General features: G+C 45.9%; 1 protein-coding gene across 1 annotated transcript in view; it reads right to left on the bottom strand.

Annotated features, from left to right (window-relative positions):
• Positions 1–11711, bottom strand: part of LOC126260389 (c-Myc-binding protein-like) — a 34704-nt gene extending 22993 nt beyond the window's left edge. The window contains exon 1 of the mRNA XM_049957716.1: positions 11499–11711. Coding sequence (XP_049813673.1) covers positions 11499–11711 — 213 coding nt within the window. The remainder of the gene's footprint in view (positions 1–11498) is intronic.
• Between the last annotated feature and the right edge of the window lie 569 nt (positions 11712–12280).

Genomic DNA, 12280 nt, shown 5'->3' with positions numbered 1-12280 from the left:
TATGCCAGTATAATACCACTCTACTGGTCCAACTCAGAGCCAACGTCTTGCTCCATGATAACCTCATCATCATCCAGGAAAAGCTACCAGCAGAGAGCATACTTCATTGGGCCAAGTAGATGGAACTCTTCTGTTATCCGGCGAGGAAGTCAGCGATCACACACCTTTGAGTACCCCAACTGGAAGACGATTATGCCAGCACCATAAAACAGAGATGTCCAGTTGACCAGAGAGGTGTTTTGAATGTGACCTGTCGATCGCCTCAAATGAGAGTGTCCGCACGTTCCAACATTTCTGGAATCAAAGCTGTGTGGGGGCAGCTGGCACGCGGGAGATTGGACAGGTTTGCGCGACTTTGTTGTTATGATGACAGAAGCCTCGCCAAACGACTTCCCGTGCTTTCGTGCACTGCCAGTTCACCGTAGACATCCTGAGAGCGCCGACGAATATCTGGATGCTCTGGTTTACCGCCAAAAGAAACACAGTTACATCTCCCTGCTTGGAACACAACTCCGTTGCAGAGGCCATTTTGAAGGCTGCATATAGTGGCGCCAACTATCGGAACTTCATCAAACTGTACATGCTGAAGAGGAAATGCTCCACGATGTCCCACAACAAATTGTACATTTTTTAACCGAAATTGGTAGAGAAAAAATGTATTGCTTATTGAAAGCACTCGTAGAAATGTTTAACAAATTCCGTTTTTTTTTCGATATCGTACCGTGACCTGCTCTAACATTATTTAATGACTCAATTACAGCATGATATGGACACAGATTTTACTTTCTAGAAAGATGGCGCACCACCAAATTATCATCGTGAAGTTGTCATGCATCTTCGTAGGAATATGCCGCCTTCGATTGGACGTGGTGGAACAATATCCTGCCACCACTGTCTCCTAATTTAATCCTAGTGGACTTCTCTGTACGGGATTACATTAAAGAGAAAGTGTCTGGTCCTTCGCTTCCGAGAAACGTCAGCGAGCAGCGACAACTCATAACACAGGCAGTTGCCACCATACATCGATACTTGCTTCGTTGAACTTTGCAGGAAACTGTTTATATATGGAATATTTGTCGTGTTACAAAAGGTAACACTGAACATTTGTAAATACAGCTGGAAGATATACTGCATTCAGTGTGATACCAAACACTTCTGTAAGTTATTTATCTTTTTTCTTAATTAAAGGTTACTTTTGTATACCTAATTTATAAACACCCTGTACGTCTCGAACTCGGTACTGCATAGTGGTGAATCGTGGACTGTCAGAAAACAGGAAAAACAGAAGAATCGTGTGATATGTCAAGTTACAGAAATATTCATAAAATTAAGTAATACAGATAGGTCGGCCTTTGTAGCCGTGTGGTCAGCGTCTCTGATTCTTACGTGGCGGACCCAAGTTCAATTTCAGGTACTACCAAGGACTATACCTTGTTGGGAGGACGAGCACGGAGTGCAGTCAGCCTAGTGTTGCGAAATGAGGAGCTACTTGAGGAGAATAAGCAACTCAAAGGTCTGAAAGCCTACAACAGCAGGGAGAGTGGTATGCTGACACCATGCCTTCCCCACCCTATCCACATGACACCGCATGGCAAACGATGACACAACGGTTGGCCAACAAGTAGTAGTGGTCTTCAACGCCTGATCGTGGAATACAGTTTTAGTATTTAGATAAGATAGCAAATAAAGACTTTTCCTCAGAACCAGTGAATAAAGCAATATACGAGGGCTATTCCGAAAGTAAGGTCCGATCGGTCACGAAATGGAAACGACTATGAAAATCCGATAAAGCTTTGCACAGATGTGTTGGGTAGTGTCTCTAGTATAACCCCAGTTAGCATCACGTCGCTCTTCTCATTTCTGAGCTCGCAGTGAGTGCGTAAAGATGTCTAGAAAATAGTGTCTGCCGCCAAGTACGGGGGCCTGGTGAGAAATTTCCCCTGAAGCTATGCAGCTAACATTACATAACTGTCGTGCTGTTTCGTCTTCAAGACAATTCTCAGCCGCATTCTGCAGGGGCAATGAAGATGCTCCTGCATCGTTTTCAAATGGAAATGTGAGAGTACCCACAATACAGCCCGTAATTGTCTCCCTCTGAGTTTCAGCTCTGGTCACATGAACCGCTGGTTATGAAGACAACATTTCGGCACAAGACAACGAGCCGTAGGCCAGCGTAGAGAATTGGCGGAGAGCACTGGCGGCTGCCTTCTATAGCGAGGGTATGGGAAAGTTGGTACAACGCTACGATACACGTCTAAGTCGGGTCGGCGACTATGGAGATAAGTAGCTGCAAGGTGTATCTAACTGTTGCAAATAAAACATTTTTGATTTTTACCGTGGTTTCCATTTCGCGACCTATCGGACCTTACTTTCGGAATAGCCCTCGTATATTGAAGAGCCAAATAAAGTGGTACACCTGACTAATATCGTGTAGGGCCCCCGCGAGCACGCAGAAGTGCCGCAACACGACGTGGTATGGACTCGACTAATGTCTGAAGTAGTGCTGGAGGGAACTGACACCATGAACCCTGCAAGGCTGTCCATAAATCCCTAAGAGTACGATGGGGTGGAGATCTCTTCTGAACAGCATGTTGCAAGTCATCCCAGATATGCTCAATAATATTCATGTCTGGGGACTTTTGTGGCCAGCGGAAGTGTTTAAAATCAGAAGAGTGTTCCTGGAGCCACTCTGCAGCAATTCTGGACGTGTGGGGCGTCACATTGTCCTCTTCTAACTGCCCAAGTCCGTGGGAATGCACAATGGACATGAACGGATGTAGGTGATTAGATAGGATGCTTCCGTACTTGTCACTTGTCAGAGTCGTATCTAGACGTATCATGGGTCCCCTATCACTCAAACTGCACATGCTCCACACCATTAAAAAGCCTCCTCCAGCTTCAATAGTCTCCTGCTGACGTGCAGGGTCCATGGATTCATGAGGATGTCTCCATACCCGTACACGTCCATCAGCTGGATACAATTTGAAACGAGACTCGTCCCGCCAGGCAACATGTTTCCAGTCATCAACAGGCCAATATCGATGTTGACGGTCCCAGGTGACGTGTGTAAACCTTCGTGTCGTGCAGTCATCAATACAGACAAACATACATACGTTAATCCTTGTTCCATACATCATGAATACGACATTTCGTAAGAGTACACACATTTCAAGAGCACACGAGCGGGCCTTCGACTCCGACAGCCCATGTCGATGATGTTGCGTTGAATTGTTCGCACTCTGACACTTGTTGATGGTCCTGCACTGAAATCTGTAGCAATTTGCCGAAGGGTTGCGCTTCAGTCATCGTTGGTCCCGTTCTTGCAGGACGTTCTTCCGGTCGCAGCGATGTCGGAGATTTGATGTTTTACCGGATTCCTGATATTCACGGTACTCTCATGAAATGCTCGTACGGGAAAATCCCCATTTCATTGGTACCTCGGAGATGCTGTGTCCCATCGCTCATGCGCCACCTAAAACTCACTTAAATCTTGATAACCTGCCATTGTGGCAGCAGTAACCGATCTAATAAGTGCGTCAAACACTTGTTGACTTATATAGGCGTTGCCGATCGCAGCGCCGTATTCTGCCTGCCTTTATATTTGAATACACATGCCTGTACCAGTTTCTCTAACGCTTCGATGTAATAAGTCTCCGTAATTTGAGCCCCGGCAATCCGAGCACCTGTTTAATCCGAAGTGGATGATGGATGACAACAATGTTAAAAAAAAGTTCTGAGTGTGAAAATGCAGACGACAATGAAATGGAAATGTGATTGAACCACGGTGACCAGTATCAAGTGACCGATAGTACTATTGTGGAAGTGGTAAATAAAGGATACAGAGATTGTAGTGTTGAAGAGGAAGAGGATGATGTTGGTGCCAACAAAGTGAGCGACAGTAATGGAATGGGGACATTATAATTACCGTAGCACTGCGCTACGTGGAGCAACAGCATATGAGTACACCAGCTGACATTATACTTCTACGAAGATGGCGACACTACGCTGTTAAGAACAGACGTGCTTCACAAAAACAAAAAACTACTGATTCATTTTACCGAAAATAAAATAGATACAGTACTGTTTTAAAGTAGCCCATGCAATACGTATGTATTTACAATAAATGTTTGAATTTCTATTCTAGAACATTATTTCTAAAATAAACTATAGGTAATACATAGCATCAAGATCTGACCCTATTCTTAAATAAAGGGTTTCTAAAATTGTCGTTCGTCGTGTAATCAGAGCATACCAAAATTCGAGCTCCCAATAACCTCGAATGACTGAGGTTTTAGTGTATATAGAAGACACAAATGGAAGGTACAGGATGATGACACAATTGTTAAGACATCAGGGAATAACTTTTATGACAATGGAGGGAAAGGCAGAGATTTTAATACATTCCTCAAATGCATGAGTAGGGGAAGGTGTTGTACCTTGAGGATAGCGCACCTCGGAACACATGACGTTTCTTGGTTGGTTTTTCCATCTAGTGACCGATTCTACAATTCCGCGAAGAAATGCGCACTATAGACGGCCGTAAGCCATTTCTGGCATTTCTTATCGTTTCTGTTGTTCAAGTTCTACACAATAAAATGGTGTTTAATACACTGACGGAAAAAAATTGCAACATCAAAATGAAGTTGTGGGACATAGCAAAGTTGGTAGGAGTGTTTCTACATCTGAAAGATCATGTCCATTCAAATTACGCGCCAGGCTCGCAATGGTGGTGTTAGTAGCGCCACTATGAGGATACAAATCAGATTTGCTTTAAATACACGCCGTAACGGTCGTGAGCGTTAGTTATCTCTGAGACTGGGCGTAGTAAGTTGATGTTAGAGAAGATGCCTTTGTCTGCAACTCATTGAGTTTGAACGAGTTATTGTAATAAAGCTACAAGAAGCTGGATATTCCTTCTGCGACATCGCAGAAAGACTTGGCAGGAATGTAGCCACTGTACGTGATTGCTGGTAGAGATGGTCGCGAGAATTGTCGGACGCAATAAGACCGGGGTCTGGACAGCCGCGTGGCACCACCGAGAGGAAAGACAGCTCCGAGCCAGACGCCCCGAAGCCTGCATTGCACTTACCCAAACCATTGCCAGTTGCAACTTCAGTGGTGTCAAGCGGCAGCTCATTAGAGCCAAGGTGGAGGTCTGTTGTGTTTTCTGATGAGAGCTGGTTCGGCCTCGGAACTAGTGATGGCCGTATGTTGGTTAGGAGGAGGCCAGCTGAGGGCCTGCAAGAAAATGGTTCAAATGGCTCTGAGCACTATGGGACTTCTGAGGTCATCAGTCCCCTAGACTTGGAACTACTTACACCTAACTAACCTAAGGACACCACACACATCCATGCCCGAGTCAGGATTCAAACCTGCGAGCGTAGCAGCAGTGCGGTTCCGGACTGAAGCTCCTAGAACCGCTCGACCACAGCGGCCGGCGAGGGCCTGCAACCTACCTGTCTGCATGCTAGACACACTGGACCTACACCTGATGTTATGGTCTGGAGTGCGGGTGCGATTTCGCATGATAGCAGGAGCGCTCTCGTGGTTATCCCAGCACCCAAACTGAAAATTTATAAATCAGTCTGGTGTTTCTAGCTGTTATGCTGCCTTTCACGAACAGCATTCCAGGGGGTGTTTTCCAGCATGACAACACTCGCCCACATACCGCTGTTGTAACCCAGCATGCTCTACAGTGTGTCCAGATGTTGCCTTGGCCTGCTATATCACCAGATCTGCCTCCAATCGAGCACATATCGGACATCATCGGACGACAACCTCAGCGTCATCCACAAACAGCGTTAACCTTCCTGTACTGACCGACCAGGTACAGCAGGCATGGAACTCCATCCCACAAACTGACATCCTGCACCTGTACAACACAATGCAGGCACGCTACTTTACTTGCATTCAACATTCTGGCGGTTACACCGATTATTAATATTCCAACATTTCATATTCGCAATTTAAATTACATTAAACTGTGATCTTGCAACGTAAATCACTTAAACATATACCTACACAAATTCGTTCCCGTAATTTCATTACGCTACATTAATTATTTTTTGATGTTGCGATTTTTTTCCGTCAGTTTATATTAAAGCTATTTGTTACGTACTGTTGGTTCTGCAGTTACAGAATTATATTGTGGGTACAGTTCTATACATTTTAAGAACTAGTTGTACACTCATGCTTATAAATTAAGGATAATTGCAGAATGTGGTGCCACACAACGTCTCACTACACAAAACTGGCGCTAATAGCAAAATGGTGCAAATGGCTCTGAGCACTATGGGACTCAACTTCTCAGGTCATTAGTCCCCTAGAACTTAGAACTAGTTAAACCTAACTAACCTAAGGACATCACACACATCCATGCCCGAGGCAGGATTCGAACCTGTGACCGTAGCAGTCTCGCGGTTCCAGACTGCAGCGCCTAGAACCGCACGGCCACTTCGGCCAGCGCGCTAATAGCGTAGGCACATAGGGAACATACACGACACAGATCTGTACCTCCAAGATATTGATGATAAGTTGAGATAACCGTCCCGAAACACATCTGCTACAAAACGCCACTGTTTCCTGCGCATGTACCCCGGAATCAAAAAATGGTTCAAATGGCTCTGAGCACTATGGAACTCAACTGCTGTGGTCATAAGTCCCCTAGAACTTAGAACTACTTAAACCTAACTAACCTAAGGACAGCACACAACACCCAGCCATCACGAGGCAGAGAAAATCCCTAACCCCGCCGGGAATCGAACCCGGGAACCCGGGCGTGGGAAGCGAGAACGCTACCGCACGACCACGAGATGCGGGCACCCCGGAATCAATATGGGATATGATCACCATGCACACGTATACAGGCTGTACAAGGGTTTGGCATACTCTGGATCAGGTGGTCGACCATCTGCTGGGGTATAGCTTCCCAGTGCCTGTCGGAGCTCCTGAAGTGTCCTAGGGGTTTGAAGACATGCAGCGATACGTCGACCGAGAGCATCCCAGACGTGCTCGATGGGGTTTGTTTAGGTCTGGAGAACATACAGGCCACTCCATTCGTCTGATATCTTCTGTTTCAAGGTACTCCTCCCCAATGGCAGCTCGATGGAGCCGTGCGTCATCATCCATCAGGAGGAAGGTGGGACCCAGTGCACCCCTGAAAAGGCGGACATACTGGTGCAAAATGACGTCCCGATACACCTGACCTGTTACATTTCCTCTGTCAAACACATGCAGGGGTGTACGTGCACTAATCATAATCCCATCTCACACCATCAAACAACGACCCCCATACATGTCGGTTTCAAGGACATTAAGGGGTTGGTATCTGTTTCCTGATTCACGCCAGATGAAAACCCGTCGAGAATCACTGTTTAGACTATGCCTGGACTTGTCCGTGAACATAACCTGAGACCACTGATCCAATGACCATGTACTGTGTTCTTGACACCAGGCTTAACGGGCTCTCCTGTGACCAGGGGTCAGTGGAATGCACCTTGCAGGTCTCCGGGCGAATAAACCATGTCTGTTCAGTCGTCCGTAGAATGTGTGTCTGGAGACAACTGTGGTAAGGTCCCAAACAAGGCTGTCTGCAGTACTCCGTGGCCGTCTGCGGGCACTGATGGCGAGATATCGGTCTTCTTGTGGTGTTGTACACTGTGGACGTCCCGTACTGTAGCGCCTGGACACGTTTCCTGTCTGCTGGAATTGTTACCATAATCTTGAGATCACACTTTGTGTCACACGGAGGACCTGTGTTACGACCTGCTGTGTTTGACCAGCCTCCAGTCGTCCTAGTATCCTACCCCTCATAACGTCATTAATATGTGTTCTTTGAGTCATTTTCAACACACACTCACCATTAGCACGACCGTGCGACGGCCGCAGCTCAAATGCACCGCATGGTCATACCTCGAGATGATTTAAACCCGCAAACTGCCCACCACAGCATAGTTTCACCATGTATCAGCATTATCCTTAATTTATGAACATGAGTGTATAATGCCATACTTCCTCGGTCGTATACTTTTCGTACCCTGGAGCGGAAGGGGGTCTTCTAGCATGGAACGTGTGACATTTGCGAATTAATTGAGTTTCTTTAATGAACCAACAACTTCACCTGTCTCTGAAATGGAAATTTGCGTTCGTTTTTAATACCTTCCGTTACAAATTTACTTAACTTGTAACTGGTTTTTATTAACACTTCCACTTAATTTGATTTCACTTACCGATTATCTGTATATAGGAGAGTAATAATGTAACGTACAACCTGAATACAATACTGATAGAATTTTTTGGGTGCAACACATTTAAATTTCAGTTGAATATACAGGGAGGGAAAAAATTTCAACACCAGAAAATAATTACTGTAGAGTTATGTAATTTCGGGAATACATTTGTCTAGATAACATATGTGAATCATTAACACTGCAAGATCGCATATTAATACGAGTATAAGCGCCAGATAAGCCATTGCAAATGCGAAATGCTAGTACATTAATAGCCGATGTAGCCGCCAGAATGTTGGATGCATGTACTCAAACGTGCATGCACTGTCTTGTACAGGTGCCGGATGTCAGTGTGCGGGATGGAGTTACATGCCTGTTGAACTTGGTCAGTCAGTACAGGGACGGTTCATGCTGTTTGTGGGTGACACTAGACTTTCGTCCCGTGATGTCCCATGTGTTCTCGATTGGAAACAGAGCTGGGGACGTGACGACACTCTGTAGAGCATGTTGTGTTACAACAGCGGTATGTGAGAGAGCGTTATCCTGTTGGAAAACAACTCCTGAAATGTTGTTCATGAATAGCAGCACAACAGCTCGAATCACCAGACTGACGTACAAATTTGCAGTCGCGGTGCGGGGAATAAGCACAAGATGCTCCAGCTGTAATACGAAATCGCACCGCAGACCAAACTCCAGGTATAGGTCCACTGTATCTTGCACGCAGACAGGTTGGTTACAGGCCCTCAACTAACCTCCTTCTAGCCAACACACGCCCATCACTGATACAGAGGCAGAACCAGATTTCATCAGAAAACAAAGCAGACCTCAACTCTGTCCTGCAATGAACTCACGATTGCCACAACCGAAACCGCAAATAACGGTGGTCTGGGGGTCAGTGGAATGCACGCTACAGGGATTCTGTCCTTGAAGTAACCGATTTCTAACATTTTTTTGTGTGTCTGTGGTGCTAACAGCTGCCCAAATGGCTACCGCAGATGCAGTGCGACGGGCCAGAGCCATAGGCTGAACACTACGGTCTGGTCTTCCCTCTCGATAGTGCCACGTTGCTGTCAGGAGCCGAGTTATCTTGTTACCGTACAATCTAGTAACCACCGCTGCAAGCAGGCTAGTACAGCGGGTACATTCGTGCCAAGTCTTTCTGCAACACCGCAGAAAGAACATCCAGGTTCTCGTAGCCCTATTACACGACCTACTTTAGAATCAGTGATGTGATAATGGAGTCTTTGTCACCTTAACAGTATTCTTGCCTAATATCAACCAACCAAGTTCAGTCTCAAAGATAACTACCATTCACGACAGCTACAGCGTGTATTTAAAGCAAACCTAATTTGCAATCTCATAGTAGCGCTACTAACGCTACACTTACGCGACTGGCGCGAAATTTAAATAGACATTATCTTTCAGATGTAGAAACAAGACTACCAACTTTCGTTTATGTTGCGCAGCTCCTTCTTGTTGTTGCGACCCGGTAATTTCCAATCGAAGACGCAGGGTCCAAACGGCACATATCGAACGTGCGACTGTAAATCGATCATGCGACTCTCGTCGCGGGCGTTATGAGTATGTTACGGTGGTCAATACCGCAACTACAAAAGAAGAGCGTTAAGAAAAATACTTGTAATTACAAAGGAGACGACTTACCTTACTCGTCGTCGGTCGTGTCGTCATGAGAAAGTCCATGTGATGTGTACGCTACGGTGACAGTTCCCTTTTTCCCATAACCTGGGTAAACTCCGCCAATAGCACGCAAGAGTATGGGCAGTGTGTCAGATGCCTTAACTATTCCCTGCAAACGCAAGTTGTGGAAATAGAGATATTGAAACAAGTGCAGTTCATCTCTTTGTCCTGGACGCCCTTCTCTTGTAATGGAAGACTGCAAAATTTCCATAGGCGCTCGATATTCTGCGTGTGCACACTAGCATCAACCAAAGACGCGAACTCTACGAAGTGGTTCATGAACTCCTGGTCGAATCCTTCATCTTTCAGAGTCTTGTAGGACTGAAACCCGTCTGTAATGACTTTAGTACCAGGCAGCATGAAGTGCTTTATCAGACCCACTAATGTGACCTTGTCTCGGGACAATATTCCAACAACGAAACACTTCCGTGACTCTCTTTCTATTCCACCGAATACCCAAAAATGATGTATTTCACTCTTTGAAGGTCGTCCTCTCTGGTTCTTCCTTCTAGCTTCGCCCACTTCCACAACTTTATTCGCTCCACCAATTGGTACACTGTCGTTCGCCACAAACACATAACAGATTTCTCTGCAAAACCCGAAAGAGTCACACACGGTATTAGCAGATAACTCAGTTTCCGAAGCTGTAGCTTGCAATGTGTAGTCTCGAATCCAGCAAGATATAAAAATTGCCCTGGTCTGGATGGATAATTTCGAAGAGCCGAACCACGTATTCTTCCTGAAACTCATTCGTTTTCCGCACGTTCCTCAATGAAATTGAAACTGTATTTCAGCATCGAAACTCCTCTGACGAAGTTTTACACACATCGCATCACAATAATCCATACAGTCCCTCCTTTTGTCGTCCGGTAGTACTCCATATTTGCGACAAAAAGTCAAACAATTTTCTGCTCTGGATAAGCATGAAATTAGATTTTTCCATGTGAGAGAATCTGCCGAAAAAACGTGAGGAATACAGACATCACACTCACTATCGACTGAAATCGTCTGGGTTTCCCAAGCGCGGAGGAATGTAATTTAGTGCAACTAAAGGAATGACGGAAAACATATAAAAACGACGATCACAAATAATGGATCATAACTCCCGCCACGATACTCGCATGATCGATTTACAATCGCACGTTCGATATGTGTCGTTTGGACCCCGCGACTTCGATAGGCATTATTCTTGTAAATTACCGATTTCCCTGTCAGTGTATGTTCCAAGGCACTTGGTCATGTTCCTTGGAACGCTTTTTCACATTTGGAAAACTTTACTTTTCCGCAGTATGAAAAAGACTGCATCACACAGAAACTGAATGTTATCATTTAAAAAGTGAGTAAGAAAATATGTTAAACTTCTGTTACGAAGCTGGCTAGAGGCAGAAGTCTGTCGAGTGTTCCAAGCTACAACAGTGTCCCCTATGTTGAGAGTGAGAGCTGTTCTGGGAAAAAGTAGTTGGAAGAGGAGAGGAAGTCGTGGTGGACCGGATCAAACCAGTCAGAAGACTGGTAACAGGGAGAAAAAAAATGTCTAGGAAGCGACCAGCCAGTCTCAGACACAGGCCTCACCTTGAGGCGTTCCCGCACACTCTCCATTTCGGCGGCTGTGGGCCGGATGTCGCCCAGCGCTTTGCGCACGTACTCCACGGGGTCTTCTGGTTTCTCGTACTCGTCGTAGAGCGAGACAAGTGCTCTCGTCACCGACATCATGACGTTGCCGCGTTCCAGGTACTGACGGAACTCCTCGCGCTTCTCGTCCACCACCTCCCGGATCGAAGCCATTGGCCACGCGCCGACCTAACGCGCCTCCGGAACCTTTAGTTGCTAGGCAACAGCCGTCTCTGTTGACCACCGCCGAAACAATGACCCTGTTTTACGTGACACACAGTCAACTTCGATTCCAAACACATTTCAACTGGTTTAGTGCCGTAATTCGTCGCTTACCTGTTTGTGCAAACCTCTACAACATGTCCTAGGAGTACCTGTAGCCCTTCTGAATTTACACAGTTTGGGAAACAAATACAGGGCAAACTATAAGTAACGCCACACGTTTAGTTCTGAAAGCAGGGTGGTTTTATTCATGATTGCAATGTACCATATTACTCCCCACTTTTTTGGCTACAAAATCCTATTTTTCATCAACATCTCTGCTCAATTCGACGCTCCTACGCCACCTTACTGGAAGAGCCCGCATTCGCGCATGGTACCAACCTACCAAACATATGGAAGCTCGAATGTGCGAGATCCAGGCTGCGTGGTGGGTGAGGAAGAACAGTCCAATGAAGTTTCCTGAGCTCTTCTCGGGTGCGCAGACTTGTGAGAGACCTTGCGTTGTCCTGGAGAAGGAGAAG

Source organism: Schistocerca nitens, chromosome 5, assembly GCF_023898315.1.
Source record: "Schistocerca nitens isolate TAMUIC-IGC-003100 chromosome 5, iqSchNite1.1, whole genome shotgun sequence".
Lineage (NCBI taxonomy): Eukaryota > Metazoa > Arthropoda > Insecta > Orthoptera > Acrididae > Schistocerca > Schistocerca nitens.
This window is presented reverse-complemented; position numbering and strand designations above follow the sequence as displayed.